Source organism: Rhincodon typus, chromosome 25 (genome assembly GCF_021869965.1).
Source record: "Rhincodon typus isolate 14 chromosome 25, sRhiTyp1.1, whole genome shotgun sequence".
Taxonomy (NCBI): Eukaryota; Metazoa; Chordata; class Chondrichthyes; order Orectolobiformes; family Rhincodontidae; genus Rhincodon; species Rhincodon typus.
In genome coordinates this window covers 24,408,673-24,431,381 of record NC_063356.1, presented here as the reverse complement: position 1 = coordinate 24,431,381, position 22,709 = coordinate 24,408,673, and the positions used below count along the sequence as shown (strand labels likewise).

The following is a 22,709-nucleotide window of genomic DNA, read 5'->3' as shown; positions in this document are numbered from 1 at the left end:
AATCACTAATTTCTATATTTTATTGAATAATTAAGCTCATTATAAATGAGACTAGTTAATGTATTGAATGCTGAGATGATGGAAAATGTCGCTCACATTCTAGAAATGCTGTTGGGTCGGATTGTAAGATTGAGGATTTCCATTATATTTGGTCAAATGCAGTCATTGAAAGAAGATTACAAATATTATTTTCCCACAGACAGGAATTTGCTTTGCATTTATGTGAGATTGTATCAGTGTCTTGGGAATACTATGTAAGTTTTAATAGTTGGGAAAGTATGTGTCGATATTCAAAGATGGATTTGTCACCCCTCTTGTAAAATGAATCATAAACACGTTCATGCATTTCTGGGGTTCCGAGGTGAGGTGATATTTTGGCATCCTGTTGCATGAGCAAATTCTGTAGATCTTGTCAGATGTGCACTTGACAGAATGGATTTTCACCCCCAGACTCAGGACCAAGACACACAAGGGAAATAGTTACAAAATCAGAAATTTCTGGAGAAACCCAACAGGTCTGACAGCATCCGTGGAGAGAAAGCAGAGTTAACATTTCAGGTCTCATGACCCTTTTTCAGAACTGATTCAGAAGGAAAATAGTTGCCCATTGTTCCTATTGAAGTGTCAGTTTAGTTAATGTCCAGTGAGTAGGTTCATGATCAGTTTTGGATAGCAAGTGAGTTCCCAACATTGGCGGGCCAATGGGAAATTCTACAACAACGACAAGTTTGATATAGAAATAGGGCTTATCTTTACCACAATCTGTCACTTGTTCCAAGCCTAGTGTAGCCCTCACAAAAATGATAAATCATCAGGATCATGATAGATATGCTAGTTAGCAATGAAAACTTTCATGCCTGTCCACATCCATCCCCATAAACCCTTCAATTAGGGCTGAGGTGTGAACCTGATGGTTTCAGCACACATTAATAGTGATCAAATTTGGGCATCTCCCATTATCTTCAGAAAGCCCATTGGAAATAATGTGATGTATTCTCGTGAAAGCATCCCAGTACTTATGTTGGATTTCATTCATTGAATCTTATCAGAAACAGAGCTGTGCACAAGCGCCAATAAGCTTCAATCTCACAAATAAATGTAAGGATCCATCATTTTCTAACCTTGAGTTTTCTTTTTTTCAATTAATTTTATGACCCATCTTGAAATTCACTACTTAAACTGCTAATCAATATAGTGGAAAATGTTAAACATTGACGTTTTGTTTATTCATTCAAACTACAATACAAGATTTGTATAAACTTTGCAGTAAGTCCCAAAAAGTGCAAGTATTTAGTTAGGTTGATTTACAACCACCTCATGAAATACTTTACAATCTGATTAACTTGCCTGCCTAGCAAAATTCTCTTGACCTGTTGTGTGGCATGAATAAATTCCACAAATACCCCTGTATACACACACATTGTATGAAAACGAAGTGAGTGCACTGCACAGTTAATAAATTCCAGGTCTGCTCTGACTATTCCCTCAAAACAAAATTAACGGTCTCATGTACCAGATTCAGTGTCTTTTACAATCATGAATAATAATATTTAGTATTCCAATAGCATGATTTGAGATTGTAACGATAATAATTTCATGTTATTATAAGAAACTGGATGTCATAACCTCGCATATAAATCCTGTGCAATACTCCAGTCTTCTAAGATGGAGCCAATGCATGTCCTGGTCAGATAAAGTCAATGAAAAATGAAGAAGTTGGCTTTCTTCATGGATTCTAATTGACAGAATAGAGTAGTAATTTTAGATGATTAACTTCTTTTATGATGCTTCCTGCAAGATATGAAACAATAAAGAATGCTACACTACCCTGTTAGCAGGCTAACTTGTCCTAGTCTGCCTTATCATTGCATTTGTCCAGCTGTCATCTTAATGGAAGCTTGTCTCCTACATGTTTCCTTTGGCAGCCTTTCTCTGAATTAACTCACTAATGATATCTTTAATCCTTCTTTTGTTTTGCTCCTGAACAGGGAGTTGACTATTCAATCTTGTGACTCCTTTCTGCTGCTGGGTTATCAGAGCCATTTGTTAAGCCGCCCAGCACCTCCTCGATCAAAACAGCTACTATAGCCCACTTCTCGCAAGATGAATAGAGTCATTCTATCACAATAAGTTGAGATGGTTCACAGAAACTCTCACTGAACTTCCATTGTTTTATTTGAAATTTGACCCATTTCCCTTGGTTTCTACGGGTATATTTCCTCCTCACCCTATTTCTGCCTTTAAAAAATTGTGAATTAAATTAAACTGGAATATAAATCACATCCACAGCATTTGTGGCTTAAGTCAAAAGTCCCAAAATAGTAAATTCACTAGATCTTCAATCCAATATTAACCATCTGCTTTGTTGTTAGGCTGATACTTTCATATTGACTGAACTTAATGTTAATGGAGAGTAAAAATAAATTATATTTCCCTTTCTTTTGCCATTTAGTGTTAAACACATTCACTTTGTTGTTCACCCAATTCAATGATCACTGATAGGAAAAAAAGTTGAAACATTGTTTTCTTTTGTTCTGTGCATTCCCTTTTCAGATGCACCCATTGTAATCTAGGTATTCTACTTGTTCTGTGTTTATTTCTCACATTCATCACATACCACCCCAACAACCTCCGCATCCGGCATATCATCCTCCGCAATTCCACCACCTACAATCCGACCTCACCACCAAAGAAATATTTCCCTCCCCACCCCTATCTGCCTTCTGTAGGGACCGCTCACTCCGCGTCTCCCTCGTCTGCTCCACACTCCCCACTAGCCCCACCACCCCCGGCACCTTTCCATGCAACCGCAGGAGGTGCTACATTGCCCCTACACCTCCCCCCTCATCCCCATCCAAGGCCCAAGACAAACTTTCCATGTCCAACAGGGGTTCACCTGTACATCCTTCAACCTGATATACTGTATCTGCTGCTCCTGATGTGGCCTCCTGTACGTCGGTGAGACCAAGCACAGATTTGGGGACCAATTCGTAGAGCATCTGCACTTTGTACGCGATAATCAACAACACCTTCCGGTCTCGAAACATTTTAACTCTGCCTCCCACTCCCTGGGTGACATGTCCATCCTGGGCCTCCTCCAGTGTCACAATGACACCACCCACAAACTGGAGGAGCAGCACCTCATATTCCACCTGGGGAGCCTACAGCCAGAAGGCCTGAGCGTAGAATTCACCAGTTTTAAAATCTCCCCACTCCCGACTTCATCTCACGTCCAAACATCCCTCTCATCCCTCCCTCCTTGATCTGACACAACCTGTCCATCTTCTTCCTCACCTTTCCGCTCCACCCTTCCCACTGACCAATCCCTACTATCCCCTTCTTACATCCACCTATCACCACCCCACTTCCCCTCCCCCAGACCCACCACTCTTCCCTCTCGCCTCCTTGACCTGACACAATTTGTCTGTCTTTCTCCCCACCTATCCGCCCCACCCTTCCAACTGGCCAGTGCCCACTACTCCCTGCCTGCATCCACCTATCGCCATTCCACCTGCCTTCCTCCAGCCCTCCCCCTCCTCCCTCTATTTGTTTCCCAGCTGCCTTCCCTCTCCCCCATTTCTGACAAAGGGTCCCGACCCGAAATGTCAACTTTGCTGTTCCTCTGATGCTGCCTGACCTGCTATGTTCCTCCAGCTCCAAACTGTGTTGACCCCGACTCCAGCATCTGCATTTCTTGCTGTCCCTTTATTTCATTACCAGTTCACAATAAACTGATTACATGCATATGACAAAATGGACAATTATATGGTTGGACAAAAAATTAATGCCTCAAGATGCCAGCTTATTTCAAACAAGTTTTTATTTTTAATGCCACCCATAAAGAATAAATTGCAGTTTGATGTGCATATTTTTGAATATGATTTATTGTATTGCATCTCTATAAGTTTAGAGAAGATGCTTTGTTTCTTGAGGGCAAGTCTATAATTAAGTTCAAAAAATCCATGTCATGACAGCCCTAAAATCATGTGTCCCTCCAGTTTGTATTCCTTTGTAAAGTTGCATATTGCCAAAGTTGTTATATTTTTACATCTAAGTATTTTACAATATGTGCCTGAGACTTATTTAGCTCCCTGGTGCAGCATAAATTATATTACTTTAATTTGTGTTATTATAGCATAATTGTTTGGACAAACTTTTTAAATTCAAATCAACTAGACAGATCAAAATTGGGCCTGTAAAGCTGATATTTCTACTTCTGTTTCCAGGTTGAGTAGTTGCCAGAGATAGTGCATAATCTTTAGGAGAACAAAAGTGGTGTTTTTTTTCACTTTGGTAAAACTAAAGGGTCAATGATAGTTGGACATCTGGACCAATAAAGTGTTGGACATTGCCTCACAGGCTTGGGGTTAAAATGTGAGATTCCTCTCTTCATATTCTGCACCCATTAAGTTAGCTTTGCCAAATTTCATGAGGATACCCTCATGGTATTCCCTTTTTGAGATTCGGAGAATGTTTAAAATAAAATAATCTAAATATGTAAGTAGATGATAAAGCATACAGCTCAGTAAAACTCTTGACAAAAGTAAAAGTTAAAAAAAAAAACAAATTTTTGAAGCCTTACTTTGGTCTAAAAAGTCATCTTTCCCTCATTTTCAAGGCCTGTTGAGGTTTTCACAGAAGTTAACTTGATACCTAAGGACTGCATATTTTCCAAACTTGCATCATTTTTCTTTGTTTTTCTTACCTACAAACAGAAGGTGCATACGTTGAAATGAAGCCAATTATATTTGCAAGTTGTTACTTTTGTATGTTTGTAAGGAATGCTATTCCATGCTTTTAAATTCTGTTTTATTTTTTCAGCTGCGAAGCTCATTTAAGCAAGCCTTTACCCTCAAAAAGGCACCAAAATCAGCATCTTCCTATTCCGACATTGAAGAAATTGCAACACCAGATTCTTCAGTGCCATCTTCCCCTAAAGTGCAGCATGAAGATGCAGATTCATCGGCCTCCATCAAACCATCGCATTCATCCACCGAGTAAATAAAACGAAATATTTTCTGCTTTTTTTTGTTTGCAGTTCTATGAACTGTTCTCAGATAGAATATATTGAACTATGATAATTGACTTCTGAAGTTGATTTGTTCAATTGTCAGGCATTTATATAAGCGCCTTTCATGACCTCAGGACTTCACAAAATGCTTCACAGCCGGTAAAATACTTCGAGTGCTATCATTGTTCGAATGTAGGAAACACACCTGTTGATTTGATTTTGTTTGTCTTTGGCACGAAGCGTTGAGTCATAAGAACTGTACTCGCAGAACTTCATGGTGGGCAGGGGGTCATTTGTTCCTGTCTTAATTGTGTAAAATTTGTGAAACGGTAGAAAATATTTCATGTGTGAAATTTTCCAAAACTTGCCTTGTGTGAGAGCCTGCATCCGTTGCTGATAAGTGATGTAGTTACCACTTAAATGATGTATGCTCTAAGACAAGCAGACGTCATAGAGTCATAGAGAAATACAGCATGGAAACAGGCCTTTCGGCCCAAACTGGTCCATGCTGACCATAGCCCACTCAGCTACTTCCAATTGCCTGCATTTGGTGCATATCCCTCTAAACACTTCCTATCCATGTACCTATCCAAATGTTTCTTAAATGTTGCTATTGTGCCTGTCTCAACCACATTCTCTGGCAGCCTATTCCATATACACACTACTCTCTGTGTGTTAAGATGTTGCCCCTCAGGTCCTTCTTAAATCTATCCCCTCCCACCTTGAACCTATGCCCCCTAGTTTTCAATTCCCCATCCCTAGGAAAAAGACTATATGCATTCATCCTATCTATGCCCCTCATGATTTTATACATCTCAGTAAGGTCACTCCACCTCCCCCCCCCCCCGCCACCCCATTCTCCTACTTTCCAAGGAATAAAGTCCTGTCCTGGCCAACACAGTCTTTGTTGCACATAATGAGTTTGGGACTCTATCAGTGGTGGTATGTGTGGATTGGCAATGGAGCTTTGACTTAGGTTAGACAGCTTTGAAATCTTTGAATGTCTTCAAGTAGCCTGTGAAAGTTCTTGAGATAGAGAAGGCAGGTGCAAACTTCCCTGTACAGTGTGAATAATCCTATTAAACAATTTCCTAAGATTGCAACAGCTTTCTTCACCTGATCCTTGCTTCTACCAAGTATAGATTACATCGAATTTATTGCATGAAAACAGTAAAACAGAGCCAGTACCTCAAGGAGAGCATGACACCACTCTCAACTGTCGGAGGGGAGAAATAAGATGAACTGCGTGTTGTCGAAGGGAGAGTGGGGTGAGGAAGAGTAAAAACATTTCCACTGGAACCCTCACTGCTGCTGACATTTCTGAGCTTGTGTTCTGAGTTTGATATTTTCCATTCCTGCACGTTTACTTGTTTGGAGCTTTCTCAGTGGTACACTGCTACACTGACAGGAAACCTTGAGGACTGCTTCAAACCTGCCTTTCAAAGTCGTTGAGAGCTCTGGGATAAAATATGGCTGGTTAAAAGGGGAGTCATAGATCCTTTCCCAGTGCCTGCCCACCAAATGTGGAAATCTAGCCCAGCCCAAGTCTTTGTGCAAACCTCAGCTCCGAGTCGGCACCATTCCATCTCCTGGACAGTGAAGATTGGCTTCCTGGCAGTTTTGAAATGCACCAAATATTTTGTTATACATACTTGCCTTCGGTAGCTTGTTCCATCAAAGACCGCAAATGTATCCTGTCCAGGTGATGCAATGTGCATTTTTGCCCTCAGCCAGCTGGCATCCATATGACCCTTGTCCCCAGCCTTCCTTCAGTCTGCTGATGACCATGTGCAGATCCCATCTCTAGTCTTTTCCTTTTATGATCTATGCAGTGCCTGATATTAACTCTGAGCTGGCAGCTGCAAGTACACAATCCGGTGACAGTGATATATCTTTATCATCACTTTCATCTTGCTGTTTGTCTAGCACCTGGGCAGGTGTTATCAACATGGTCTTCAAGAAGGTCTTTGACAAAGTGCCGCACAGGAGGCTGCTGAGTAAGATAAGGGCCCATGGTGCTAGCAAGGTGCTAGCATGGATAGAAGATTGGCTGTCTGGCAGAAAGCACAGGGTGGGGTTAAAAGGGTCTTTCTCAGGATGGCAGCCAGTGACAAGTGGTGTTCTACAAGGGTCAGTGTTGGGACCACAACTTTTCACTTTATACATTAATGATCTAGATGAAGGAACTGAGGGCATTCTGGCTATGTTTGAAGACAATACAAAGATTGGTAGAGGGGCAGATAGTATTGAGGATACGGGGAGGCTGCAGAAGGAATTGGACAGGTTAGGAGAGTAGGCAAAGAAGTGGCAGATGGAGTACAACGTGGAAAAGTGTGAGTCATGCACTTTGGTAAGAAGAATAAAAGCATGGACTATTTTCTAAATGGGGAGAAAATTCAGAAGTCTGAAGTGCAAAGAGACTTGGGAGTTCTAGTCCAGGATTCTCTCAAGGTAAATTTGCAGGTTGAGTCAGTAGTTAGGAAGGCAAATGCAATGTTGGCACTTATTTTGAGAGGACTTGAATATAAAAGCAGGGATGTACGTCCGAGGTTCTATATGGCTCTGGACAGGCCACGTTTGGAGTATTGTGTGCAGTGTTGGGCCCATATCTTAGGAAAGATGTACTGGCCCTGGAGTGGGTTCAGAGGAGTTTCACAAGAATGGCCCCAGGAATGAAAAGCTTAACATATGAGGAATGTTTGATGACTCTGGGTCTATACTCGATGGAGTTTAGAAGGATGAGGGGGGGATCTAATTGAGACTTACAGAATACTGAATGGCCTGCACAGAGTGGATGTTGGGAAGATGTTTCCGTTGGTAGGAGAGACTAGGACCCGAGGGCACAGCCTTGGAGTAAAGGGAAGACCTTTTAGAACGGAGAAACTTCTTCAGCCAAAGAGTGATGAATCTATGGAATTCACCGCAACAGAAGGCTGTGGATGCCAGGTCATTGAGTACATTTAAGAAAGAGATAGATAGGATCTTGATTGTCAAGGGGATCAATGGTTATGGGGAGAAAGCGGGAGAATGGGGTTGAGAAACCTACAGCCATGATTGAATGGCAGATGGGCTGAAGGGCCTAATTTCTGCTCTTATTGTCAAGTCTTTAGAGCTTTGATAGGGAATCAAAAAAAACACAAGGCTTAAGTTGTGTTACGAGGAAGGTGTACAAGTAAGGAATGCATTCTTACACCATCTATCGCTTGTAAATCAGGAAGTATGGTGGAAAAGAGGTAAGTGGAATATTAAGATCATATTCCAGCAGTAGAATATTAGGATCAGGACTGATGATAGTATCATGATCTGTGGTTTCATCACCACCACTGACTATTGGCTTCACCAATCACTGTCCTAGACTGTCAATGCCACAATGTTAAAATTCTTATCCTTATATTCAAATGTTGCCCTGGCCTCTTACAATCTATCTATGTAACCCCCTCCAGCTCCTATGTGCGAGAGTCGTTGACACCCCTGTTCTTACCCATTCCTGTTTCCATTTCTACACCATTGGGAGCCTCAGCTTTGCTGCTAACACCTGATTGTCTAGGATTCGCCCCGTAAACCTCTCAACCTACCTATGTGTGTGTGTCTCTCTCTCTCTGTCACCTCTTAATTTTGTAAATGCTATTTCTTTGACCAAACCTTGGAATACTCCTAACATCTCCTCACTTTACTGGGTGTGAGAATTTTGTTTGATTGTACTCCTGCGAAGCACCTTGGATATTTACAATTTTACAGGCATTGTATAAATGCAAATTGTTCATGAATTTAGGTCACAGATAAGTCATGATCATATTAAATGATGAAATGAGATTGAGAGGCTAAATTGCCTACTCTTGTTGCATGTTCCCATTTGAGTTGCATTTGATTCATGACAGCAATCTAACAAAACTCGTCATTCTAACTCCAATTTCTGATGTGGTGTGAAAACGCTCTTATTGTCCTGAGAAGAAACCAAACTGTTTTTAATGCAGGGTCTATGATTCCCGTGAGCCTGAGTTGAAGGAAGTATCGAACCTACGCAATGAGTTGTGGGATAAGGAAAGGAAACTAACAGATATCCGCCTCGAGGCTCTTAGTTCAGCTCACCAGCTGGAGCAGTTACGAGAAGCCATGCATAACATGCAGGTATGTTGCTTATTGAGCAAGGGAATCAAACCTGTACAAATGCAGACTGTTTGACTGCTTGAGTCAATCTTACTTCTTGGCCACTTATGAAGTACCTTTTTGGTCAACATTGTTTATTATGTGAGAACAGTTGGCATTAAGAAATGTTGTCAGACCTGTCATTAAGGTGGAAGCTTAATATTTGGCTAGCAGCTTGCCTTGCTGAAGGACACATGAATATGACAACAACAGATACTCTGCTCAATGAATAGATAAGCCCTCACCTGCATTTGGCAAGGTTTGAGGGGCATGCTGGTACCTTCTTCACCAGCATCTGTGAATATTTTAACTGGCTTTAGTTACTGGAACCTGTTTCACTTTACTAATGTCATGAGTCAAAATTCAGTTTTTTGAACTTATTTAACATTGTCTTATTTGCCTTTAGATATGTCATTAGACTTTTTCACATATTTTGAAGATTACTGAAAGGAGCCTGTGTGTTGAAAGTTGTTTTTGGAGTTCTGAAACAGATGGCTACTCAAAACTAAATTATTTTCTAAGATTCAGTCTGAAGCACAACCCAATTTAAATCTAATTCTTGGTGCTAGGAATATTTTTGAATATAAGCTATTAAGAAAAAAGTTGATTAAGTATCAAGCAATTATCATCGACACATCCACCAGATGGTAAAGCACTGTGCATCGCATGATGATAAAAGTAGTGTAAACATGTTATATTGGTGAATATGTCAGAAATAGTTTCCAGATTGCAACACTACAGTAGTGAGAAATTACAATATTCTTAAAGGAATGTTCATAATATTGTCTTATTCTTCCTTGCATTATCCATGTCATTAAAATTACATGCCATAAAGTAACCAGCCTCCCAATCAGGTTTCCCACCTTTACTATGTCCCTAAGGTTTCTTCACAGGGAAAAAAAAGTCTGAAATAACAACCAAGTTCAGCCCACATTTAAAAGCTATTTTTAAACTTCCAATTACCATACACAGCTTCTCAGCTGAGAGAACAGTGGGCCGATGCATGCAATCCCTTCCAACTGATTACTGGAAGTAATGGAAGAGTAGTCAAGATCAGACCACCCACTGGATTTCTTCTCCCTCCCCATGGAGGAACATCCCTCCTTCATTCAATACTTGACAGTCCAGATGAAAGCAAAAGCTGTTGTGCAGAAAACTGTTGTCACAAATTTACATCCAGTTACTCTTGTTTTATTATAACATTGTCCATGTAATGTTGTCTCATTCAAATGTGATGTTTGAAGAGTCGGACTTTTAGACTCGATTGTTGGAGGCTCGAGTATATTTCTCACAACTCTCCACGTGGCTGGTAGGGTGATTGCTTGACACCTGACTACAGTGTAGCAGTTAATGTGGCACCCCAGGTGTACATTTCATAAGTTATGTAACAACATAATAGGCCAGACACAATTAAATTGATACCACAAGCCATTATATTCCTTGCTTTAAGGTTCAGACATTCTTACTAACGTCTTCTCTCAGACAGTACCAGCATAATGTAGCCATACTCACTGTAGGGATTGGTTAGCTCAGTTGGTTGGTTTGTGAGTGTGCCAGTTTGCAGGTTCAGTTCCTGTACCTGCTGAAGTTACCTTAACTGTGCCAAATTGATCATCTACTAAAAGGAAGTGTTTCTCCATATCTACTCTGTCTGTCCCCCTCAGAGCTTTGTACAGCTCAGTCAGACTCCCCTCTAGCCTTCTCTGCTCTAAGGAAAACAACCTCAGCCAGTCTAGTCTCTCTTCATTGCTCCAGCCCAGGCAACATCCTGGTGAATCTTTTCTGCACCCTTTCTAGTGCAATCATATCCTTCCTATAGTGTGGTGACCAGAACTGTACACAGTATTCCAGCTGTTGCCTACTAACATTCTATACAGGTTCATCATAATCACCTTGCTCTTGTATTTAATGATGAGACTAACAAAGGTAAGTATCCTATATGCCTTCTGAGTCTCATTATGTACCTGTCCTGCCTTCAAGGATATATGGACAAAGATCAAATCCACTCTGGTCCTCTACTTCCTAGGTCTCATGATCTGACATATCTCTCAATCTAGTATTACCTTCAAGCCAGGGGATCAGCTCTGCTTTCAGGAAGAGTGAAAGGAGGATTTGCCAGGGGCAGCAAGCATTCTTAAAAATGTGGTGTCAACCTTGAGAAGCTGAAACCACTAGACTACCTGCATATCAAATAGAATGAACATGTGATGGAGCTCAGTATTCGCACAACCAATAGATCAGACAAATCTTCGCAGTACTACCACATCTAGTTATGAAATGCTTGACAATTAAGCAACTAGCAGGAGGGGTGGGTTCACAAAGTACTAATCTCCATGAGGGGATGAGGACATTATTGCATAAGACAAGGCTGAAACATTTGCACCTACCTTCAATCAAGGGAGGAGAGCACAATCCCCTTCTGACTGCTGAAGACCCCAGCATCACATACGTAATTTTCTGCCAATTCAGTTCACCCATGTGCTTTCAAGAGACAACTGAAGTCAGTCAATGCCAGAAAGGCTATAGGCCCTGACAACACTTTGGAAATTGTATGAAAGACATCTACTCCAGAACTAACTGTGCCCTATGCCACAATGTTCCAGTAAAGCTACAACACTGACATCTACTTGACAATATGGAAAATCACCAGGTATGTCCTGTATACACAATGCAGGACAAATCCAATCCAGACAGTAATTATGATAGGCAATAAATGCTGGCCTCGCCAGTGACACCTACATCCCATGAAAGAATGATTTAAACACAGTGTGCTGAATTATGTAAATCTGATTTACCACAGTTTCGTAATTCACATTCTGAACAAAATGTAAGACTACTTTTTCTCAGTGCACAATGATATCTGCTTGAACCTGAATCATAATTGTATTTTATTTTTATATGTTGTGATAGCGTGACTAAGTGAGAACTTCCTGTGCCTGCCACTTTTCATCTATATTTTGTGAACCAAAATTTGAGGATTTATAAATGGGCATAGGTTTCCTTTTTTACAATTTGGGCAGAACCCTAGCAGTGCAGATTATTTGTCCATTGTAAAACAGACTGATTTCAATTATATTTCTTTCAGTGAAATGTAAAGCAGATGAGTTTGTCAGTGCCTAGGCTTTCTGCTTTGTCAGATTATCACCCAGGCAGCAAAGATGTGAAACTACATAATGACGTTCTCAAAGACTGCAGTAATTTTTCATTTGCAAAACATTTGATAATTTTTTAAAATGTGTATTTCTCTCTTTGATCTTGATGTTGTATGTTTATATAAATCTGCATTGTAAGCCTTTAAGTAAGATCTGTAAAAGTACAGATTGACCAGTTCAATGGGATATTTTTGCGAAGAGTAATTTTCAATTCATAAGTATTGAAAATATCAAAACACTTTTAAAGTGATATCAGGTGTGGAAACTTCAAGGATTTTCTTTTTATAACTTAATACTTGGCGTGTAATGCCAACATACAATAAGAGACAAATGTGTTCATTAAACTACTCTTGCCTTTATAGGTGGAAATTGAGGCATTAAAATTGGAGAATGACCGTCTCAAAGCAGATACAGGTACTGGGACATCACAGGCTGTCACATTATCGTCTGCCACTTCCTCTCCTCGGCGATCATTAGGACTTACCTTAGCTCATTCATTCAGTCTCAGTCTTACAGATTCGGTTGACCAAGGTAATAATGAATACATGTTTTATACTGCATTTTCAAATGTTTGTCTTGACAATATTTTTGACCCACAAAACAGAAAAACCTCTGATGTCTATAACTTCTCTCATCAACTACAACACTATTAATACTGCCAAAACTGATTTAATAATAAATAAGGTCTTCACCTCTGGCATGTTATGGGAACTCAGCTTAGAAAACTGAAGCATCTTTCCTCCCCACCCATGCCATAGACAGCAGTTGTTGTTTCCTTGTCTGTTATTATTGTCACTTTTGCCTGGCCTCTTTTTGTTCAGCCTTCTATTTGATTTACTCAATTTTAATCAGCTTGCTTAAAAGCAGAAATTAGGCACTGATTAGAGAAATTTGACAGGATTCAGGTGCTCAACTTCTTGACTTAAAATTCATATTCCATGATTACCCATCAGTTGGAAATCCCCCTGATATTTCCATAACAACTTATTGTAAACTCCAAGTCCTCCATGGTATTAAGCATTAATGTGTTTGCATCTAGTTTAGGAGCTGTTATCCTTCAATACAATGGAGTTTTGTTTTCACCTACATTTGTTATAGATGTGTAATTAGTGCAACATAGAAAGAATGCTGAAGTTTGCTCCCACTTGTTAAATGCTGTTTTTCAGTATTTTGTTTGGTCTCCAATTCAGATGTATCACCAATGGATGGGGTAACCAGTTCATCCCTGAAAGAGGAAAGGAATGTTCGAATTGTGGTCCATCTCACTGAGGAGCAGATTTGCAATGAAGTAAGATACGTATTAATATAGACATAATTTGTAATAATGATACAATGTGTAGACTATATTGGTTTCTCCAGTCAAGGCCATGAATAGTTGAATCATAGGGCTCAATTTTACTGGTCTCCCATGGGCAGAAAATTAGGTGGGTGCATGTGTAAATTAGGGCACCGTGTCTTTGGCAGTGAGCTCAGTACTGGCCCACTCATCCTGCCCATGCCATGGTTTTGCAGGCATCAGAGGAGTTGTTGGGTGGGTTCTCCAGCTGCGGCCCAATTCAGGCTCATGAATGGGCAATGAATGCCCAACTAACAGTCTCATCTTGGTGCTGCTCCAATCTAACGGGCAGCCGCACAGGCTTGTTGCCAGTATGTAGCCAAGCAGGTTTAGCCTTGCCTGTCAGCGCAGCCCCACATAGATCCTAGACATACCTAAATGTCCAGGTCCATCACTGAATGCTGCCTCCTTGACTACTTGCAGTACCAGCTATGACCACTGCTCCTGCTTGGCGCCAGCAGTGTGCAGAGCTGCCAGCCTCCAATTGGCCCACAGTTTGATGAAGTGGGAGTTCTCCTGAAGATAGACTGAAGTCCTGACTCATATTAATCACAGGGTAAAATTGAAGTAATGGAGTCAGCTAAGCAAAAATGCGGTTGCAGAGAGCTCAGTCTCTTTGTAAAATCCAGTCCCTGCAGGCAGAACGATCCCTGGTTATTATCCTTGGTCATCAGCAATTGACCTCTGCACTCTTGGTGAAGGAGATAAAAATGAGTTCATGTTCATGCTCCCATTTGCTATCATCAAGGGCATACATTCATGTTGGACGTGTACAGATTCAGGGTCATCTGTGAAGACCCTTGTGTCTTCCATATCAGGATTTCATATCCATAATTTACCCTGCCAATATTTCTACATTTGCTGCTAGTGGGTAAAGACTGGGAAGACGTACACACTGATCTTTGCTTCCTTATGAAGTTGAGTGAACAAGCATGCAACGTTTAGCATTTAGGAAGGGGTATCCCAATGAAGAGTTAGCATCTTAAAACAAGAAGGAAGGAAGAGAAAATTTTTGAATGAAAAAGAAGAGTGGACAAAAACATAATCATTGTTCTGTACTTCAAAGATACTAAGAACTGCATATGCTGGAGTCAGAGTCAACATAGTGTAGAGCTGGAGGAACACAGCAGGTCAGGTAGCATCAGAGGAGCAGGTGGCATGGTGGCTCAGTGGTTAGCACTGCTGCCTCACAGCGCCAAGGACCCAGGTTCAATTCCACCCTTGGGCGACTGTCTGTGTGGAGTTTGGACATACTCCCCGTGCCTGCGTGGGTTTCCTCTGGGTGCTCTAGTTTCCTCCCACTGTCCAAAGATGTGCAGGTTAGGTGAATTGGCCATGCTAAATTGCTGGTAATGTTCAGGGATGGGTTATAGGGGGATGGGTCTGGGTGGGATGCTCTGAGGGTCAGTGTGGATTTGTTGGGCCGAAGGACCTGTTTCCACACTGTAGGGATTCTATGAAAGTTGACATTTCAGGTCAGGACCCTTCACAGAACTTATTTCTGAAGAAGAGTCCTGAAATGAAACAACAACTCTCCTGATGCTGCCTGACCTGCTGTGTTCCTCCAGCTCCACACTGTGTTGACATTGCTTTTTGTTTCATTTCTTTTTAATGTATGAAGCTTGATTGTCCAATCTTTCGTATTCTTCAATGTCGAAATGAATTTTGCTGTGTAATGGGAGACCAGTTGAAATTAACTAGCAGAATAATTTCTCTGTTTCAGGACTATAGTTCTTTTGCAAGCAAGCTAGAAGTGCATGAGCTGAGCAGTAGGCTCATAATTTTCCCACTATGTTTGGCCACAGATTCAAGATTGCCGGTGAAAGAGCTCCCCCGACAGGAATTATTGCCCATGAACTTCAAAGATAACAGCAATTTACAGAATGCACTTAACTATGTCATGATGCCATCAGCAGTTCTTCCCTCACTGTTGTTAAAAGAGAGACCGAACTGTTTATTGCCTTTAGCGCTCACCCTGTTATTTGGGAGGATGTGATTGTCTTCTTAAAGCTTTCTTCTGCATTTATAGGCAGGTACATAGGGAAGCTAGTAGATCTGTGGTCACAACAGGAAGTAACGTTTGCTGGCAGGAACAATGGAGTTGAACGGTGTCAGAGAGGATTAAGAAGGACCTATGTGGAGAGACAAATGCAGGCCAAATTTACACTACCTGTCCTCCTAGTTTAATCCTTTTAATTCCTGAAATAATTGTAGTGAATCTGCACTGTAAGGCAAAATGTATTTCCTGAGATGCAGTGCCCAAAATTGAACAAATCCCTAGATTGATGTGACTAAAGCTCTTTACAGCTGAAGTATAACATGCCCCCTTTTTGACTGTTGTCTAATAAGACTGCAATACATTGTTCCATTATCCTTTCTGATCACTTTTTTTTTGTACCTCTGAACTAGTTTGTCATCTGTGTACACGGAAGATCTTCACTTTTCTGCAGTTCTCATTTTCTTCATTATTAAGCATATATTTTGATTTTTTTTTGTTTAAGTCAACCCTTGTGTTATTTGCACACTGGATGAGCAACATTAAATGGAGCCTTTGATTGAGCAAAAGCACCAAACTGTCTCTTCATGGTTAATAGCAAAACAAAAGATGATTGCAGTTTTAATTTGTTGCAATGAAAGGTGAAATGGTATGACACAATTTTACTAGAATTAAAGAAATAGGTATCTCACGAATAATTTACCCAGTTGACAGTCCCCATGTGAAATTATTACAAAATAAGACTATGATAATGTTGGTCTAAGGCATCATCATTAGATTGACAGGCAGCACTTTTCCTTCTTCCCTTCTCTCATCCTAAATAAGATAGTAAACTTTTCATAATCACTTGATTATTGCTGATTCAAGCTGTTGAGAATATGTTAGATAAAGACTGAGTGGGTTTAGAATTGGTAATTATAGCAATTCAGGCCTAGGAAGTTAATTGACATTCCTTCTTAAAGTCTAATTCATTGATGATGATGTTGAGGCCTATTGACTCTTGCCAAATTTGAAACCCTCTGGCCTAACCATTGTAAGACACTTCTGTCCTTTAAAAGAAACTTTAAAGCTTGCAACTCCTCTAATGGTACTTACAGATAAATTAATTTTTGAATTCCCTGGCAAAATGACAGGAAACATTATGACAACACTCTCACATCATTTGCATTGAGTATAGATACGACTGAAACTCTGCTTCTTCTCTGCCTACTACCGAAAAGAGTGAGCACATAAAGCTGAGGATAATGTTCTCTCACCATCTTAAGAAATTGTCTGACCCTGCGCTTTGCACTGTGCTGTTTTTAAAGCGAGACAAAAATAGCACCATTTAAACACAAAAAATATACTTGTTTTCTTCAGCAAAACCAACAATTTCTTTATCATTTTAAGTAAATTGTCTAGGAGTTGAAGTTAAGCTGGCTAATTGAACAGCTTAGCTTGCAGCCTAATCTTTTTCTTTAGTCCCCAGTGTTGTACACAAATTTGATATGTTTTGTAAATGTGCACACCTCACTGATGAACTTCCGGATAATTGAAAAATTGGAAATCAATGAGTTAGACACTGGAAAAGGATTTCAGTCATCTATCACCTTAAGCTCCAATTACAAAGTAACTGAATTTCGTTCATATAGCGTGTATGTGTGCATGCATGTATTGTTTCAAAATATTCCAGTAGGACACACAATCCTACCTCTTTTTTCCTTCCCCAGACCCAAAAGCAGCAAGAATTTTTCATTGGCTCCACCAAAGTAAATGCAACAACCGACTGGACTATTTTGGATGGAGTTATTTGTCAAGCATTTAAGGTATGTTTCCTTAGTTGCTATATGAGATGATTTTTCTACCTAGTATCCTTCTGACAATTGTTGTATGCAGTGAAAGATTTGTGTATGTAAAGCCAGTCAGCTACAGACTCCAATCAAGCTTCCCAATGCTACTTGCCAATCAAGGGTTTTTGAACATCAGTCAGCTCAAACGCCAACCTGTATTTGGAGCAAACCTTTAAGGGGGGGGAGTTTTGGCAAGAGGGTTGTGTAACCAGACTGGCAGCACCTTGTGGTGCAGAATCGGTCTGATTAGGCCAAAGCGGATCTGGAAAAAAAGCTGACCTGAATCCAAAAATAGATATTTGGACTCAGAATAGTATATGCAAAGTATTTCACACTTGGAAGGTGCCATTTTCAAATTTGGCAGGAAACGCTCCTGGACTGAAATATTTTCTAGAAGTGGAGACCACTTCTCAAAGTGTGCACCTCTGCTCTAATTTCACCCATCAGTCGTAACATGACACAGTTTAGAATCATAGAATTTTACAGTGCAGAAGGAGGACATTCGACTTATCATGTCTGTACCAGATCCTGAAAGAGCTACCCAGCGAGTCCCACTCTCCAACGCTATCTCTGTAGCTCTCTAACCTCATCACTTTCAAACATATATCCAGTTCTCTTTGGTAACCTCGTCCTCCATTCTCTCAGGTAGTGCATTCCAAATCATAACAACTCTGAGTAAGGAAGTTTCTCCTCCTCTCACTTCTAGCTCTCTTGCTGACAGTCTTGAAATTGTGACCCCTGGTTACTGACATACCAACAAGTGGAAAGAGAATATCCTTCTTTATCCTGTCAAAATTGTTCACAATTTTGAATACCTCAATAAGGTCACCCATTAATCCTGTCTGCTCCAAGGAGAATAAACTCTTTAATCTTTCTTTGTATTTAAAATCCTTAATTCCTGGCATCATTATAGTAAATCGCCTTTGAATTCCCTCCAGGGCTTTAACAGCTTTCCTTAAATAAGGTGCCCAGAACTGAGCACAATACTCTAAATGTGGTCTGACCATTGATTTGTAGAGATGCAACATTACTCCCTTGCTTTTATACTCTATGCCTCTATGCATAAACCTAAGGATCCTCTAAGCCTTCATAATAATGGTTTCAACTTGCTTGGCCACTCTCGGAGAGTTATGCACATGAACCCCAGGTCCCTCTGCTCCTTAGTAGAGTCTGTTTACTCCAGTTGACCTTTATCACTGTGTTTGTAAGGATGACCTTTCACAATATCTAGATATCTGAGATAACTAAGTGACATTCTTTTTACAGATTTTTCCCTTAAGTGAATAAATTCAAAACGGGCTTTCCTTTTATATGCAGACCTGATGTAGCAGTAATGTTTCCTGAATAGAAATCCAAAACCTCAGGCTAACAGTCTGTGGATACGAGTTTAAATATAGCGATATAAGATGGTGAACTTTGAATTCAATAAAAATTCTGGAATAGGAACATATACCCACTGTCAATTGTCATAAGAAAAAAGAACTGACTTACTAACGTCCTTCAGAGAATGAAATCTTTCATTCTTACCTGGTATGGCCTAGTAATTGAGACAGTTCAAGGGTAATCAGGGATGGACATAAATGTTTTCCCAGGCAGAAGTTCCATGAAAAAAAAATTCCACTGCCTTCTGATGTAATTATGTATTACATAGAACATAGAACATTACAGCGCCGACCTGTGAAACCAATCTGAAGCCCATCTAACCTAAACTATTCCATTATCATCCATATGTTTATCCAATGACCATTTAAATGCCCTTAAAGTGGGCGAGTCTACTATTTTTGCAGGCAGGGCATTCCACGCCCTTACTACTCTCTGAGTAAAGAACCTACCTCTGACATCTGTCTTATATCACCCCTCAATTTAAAGCTATGTCCCCTCGTGCTAGCCATCACCATCCGAGGAAAAAGGCTCCCACTGTCCACCCTATCTAATCCTCTGATCATCTTGTATGTCTCTATCAAGTCACCTCTTAACCTTCTTCTCTCTAACGAAAACAGCCTCAAAACCCTCAGCCTTTCCTCATAAGACCTTCCCTCCATACCAGGCAACATCCTGGTAAATCTCCTCTGCACCCTTTCCAATGCTTCCACATCCTTCCTATAATGCGGTGACCAGAACTGTACGCAATACTCCAAGTGCGGCCGCACCAGAGTTTTGTACAGCTGCAACATGACCTCATGGCTCCGAAACTCAATCCCTCTACCAATAAAACCTAACATACTGTACGCCTTCTTAACAACGCTATCAACCTGGGTGGCAACTTTCAGTGATCTATGCACATGGACACCGAGATCTTTCTGCTCATCCACACTACCAAGAATCTTACCATTAGCCCTGTAATCTGTATTCCTGTTACTCCTTCCAAAGTGAATCACTTCACACTTTTCCGCATTAAACTCCATTTGCCACCTCTCAGCCCAGCTCTGCAGCTTATCTATGTCCCTCTGTAACCTGCAACATCCTTCCGCACTATCCACAACTCCACCGACTTTGGTGTCATCCGCAAATTTACTAACCCATCCTTCTACGCCCTCATCTAGGTCATTTATAAAAATGACAAACAGGAGTGGCCCCAAAACAGATCCTTGAGGTACACCACTAGTAACTGAACTCCAGGATGAACATTTCCCATCAACCACCACCCTCTGTCTTCTTACAGCTAGCCAATTTCTGATCCAAACCGCTAAATCACCCTCAATCCCATGCCTCCGTATTTTCTGCAATAGCCTACCATGGGGAACCTTATCAAATGCTTTACTGAAATCCAAATACACCACATCAACCGCTTTACCCTCATCCACCTGTTTGGTCACCTTCTCGAAGAACTCAATAAGGTTTGTGAGGCACGACCTACCCTTCACAAAACCGTGTTGACTATCCCTAATCAAATTATTCCTTTCTAGATGATTATAAATCCTATCTCTTATAATCCTTTCCAACACTTTACCCACAACCGAAGTAAGGCTCACTGGTCTATAATTACCAGGGTTGTCTCTACTCCCCTTCTTGAACAAGGGGACATTTGCTAGTCTCCAGTCTTCTGGCACTATTCCTGAAGACAATGATGACATAAAGATCAAAGCCAAAGGCTCTGCAATCTCCTCTCTAGCTTCCCAGAGAATCCTAGGATAAATCCCATCCGGCCCAGGGGACTTATCTATTTTCACACCTTCCACAATTGCTAACACCTCCTCCTTATGAACCTCAATCCCGTCTAGTCTAATAGACTGTATCTCAGTATTCTCCTCGACTACATTGTCTTTTTCCTGTGTGAATACTGATGAAAAATATTGTTATGTTTGTGGTGTAACTAGTATGTTTGAGCTCTTCCTGCCTAGGATTATGATGTTGCATTCACAGGGATATTGCTCAATAAGGTAAGGAACGGGCCTTTAGTATTCCTGTTTACCAAATATTCAAGAATGATAAAGGCAGGTCTAACAATATTGATCAAGGATGATATTTCAGTTGTAAATAAGAGAAACACACTCATTTGTTTTATGACTGAATCTATTAGATTTCAATAGAGAAGCAGTTGTAATGTTGTTGGGAGGGTTTTGTAGAGCTTTAAAAAGTTTTTATAAAGTTATTTGAGCAATTATTTTTGGCAAACTTCTGGTGTGTAACAGAGCAGTGATATGTCATATTAGGATTGCCAATCACCGACAGCTTTTGGTTGGGGTAGAGTGCTGCCACGAATCTTCCTTTCTATTCTTTTAAACAAATCATTCAACAGGTTAGACAGTCCACGGTGCAACACTGTAACACCAGTCATTTTGCATCACCGATATCTTTTCTTGATCCCATTTCGTAATCTAATTTTGAACCATTATGTTTTGAATTGTGTTAAAATTCAGAATGATTGACAGTCATTTGATTCTGAACCTCTTTGTCCAAAGCTGTAAACCCATGTGATCTCGTCCATTGCCAAGTTTCATGCCCACTTATAGCACAGTTTCAGTTCCTATGCTCCAAATAGTTTTGTAAGATTTGCCACAGCATGTGAGGGCTCCTTAAAGTAGCTAATAAAACTGGATAGTTAAGTAATAAACTAGTCATTAAGTTTATTTGGTGGTCTCCAGCAGCTCTAAATAATGGTTCCATTCTAACTGTAAAATAGGCTTGTTTTGTGAAATGCTAATATAGTTCACTTGCTCCAAGTAAATATCTTATTCAAAATTAATGCAAGGCATGCAAGCCTATGCGCTACTTTCTTTCCATTGCAGTTCCCTAAAGTAGGCCAAAAGATTGTGGAATTTCAAATGCAAGTACAGCCAGCGTGATTGAGTTTCATGATCTTTTGCCCTGGATTAAAAAAGGACATCATACTGGATGTTGACCTCACCCACAAAACAACCAATGTCCCCAGATCTAGTTCATCACCATTGCACATTTCTGCCTATCACACCCCTTTTTGCAGGCCTTTGAAGGCAGTGTTAAAATTGAGCTTCTTTAGAGTGCAAAAAGACCTAATTGCCAAATTTTAAAATAAGCTTTTGAATAATTTTATGTAAATTAGTAAGAAAGCAATAACCCCAATATAAACAGCAACTGGTTACTTACATTAAGGTAACAGTGTCTTTCTTTGTCAAAAAGAAGTTGACATGTGTGATAAACTGATTCATATTAATCAAACTGCATACACTAAGTCGCCACACTTAAATTTATTAAGGAATGTCTCTCGTTGAGTGTGTTTCAATTTTGCACTCTACTCTACCCTGATAATCATTTGATAAACTCAAGACTTCGCTTTTAAGTATGAGCAGCAGCCTCCTGTACCCATCCTTAGCTAAGTTGGCTGACCTCAGATAATCACAACACACATATGCCAGGGTAAACCATACAGTAATAATACAATTTTGCTTTAGAACAGTTTATAAATCAGGGAACTTTCCTGAAGTGTTACTCCATTTTAGTTTCTTTGCAGTCCCTGTATTGTAACTGCAGCTGCTCAGTCTACATTTTTAACCAAACCCACCAGGTTGCTCCCGATCCATTCATTCCCACCATCTTGCCCAACCATTTTGTTCCTTCCCACTACAAAGTGAGGATCCCGGAGAGCAGCAACGGGTGGTGGGGGAGTGACAGGGGGAAGCAGAGAGAGAGAGTGAGGCAGCAAGAAGATAGTAGGAATCAGGAGAGAGAAGTTGAGCAATTGATAGTGAGGTACTTGAGAGTGAGAAATAACAAATAAGAGGCAAGTTGAGTCCGAGTTATAATTGAAAAGGAACTTTTC

The 22,709-nt window shown here is 40.4% G+C and overlaps 1 protein-coding gene across 3 annotated transcripts in view; it reads left to right on the top strand.

The window, feature by feature from the left end:
• Positions 1 to 22,709, top strand: part of LOC109936459 (neuron navigator 1-like) — a 471,148-nt gene that overhangs the window by 414,599 nt on the left and 33,840 nt on the right. For all 3 annotated transcript variants that reach the window (XM_048612092.1, XM_048612090.1, XM_048612091.1), the window contains 5 exons: positions 4,822 to 4,997; positions 8,986 to 9,139; positions 12,672 to 12,840; positions 13,500 to 13,597; positions 17,351 to 17,446. In XM_048612092.1, the coding sequence (XP_048468049.1) occupies positions 4,822 to 4,997; positions 8,986 to 9,139; positions 12,672 to 12,840; positions 13,500 to 13,597; positions 17,351 to 17,446 (693 nt within the window). The remainder of the gene's footprint in view (positions 1 to 4,821; positions 4,998 to 8,985; positions 9,140 to 12,671; positions 12,841 to 13,499; positions 13,598 to 17,350; positions 17,447 to 22,709) is intronic.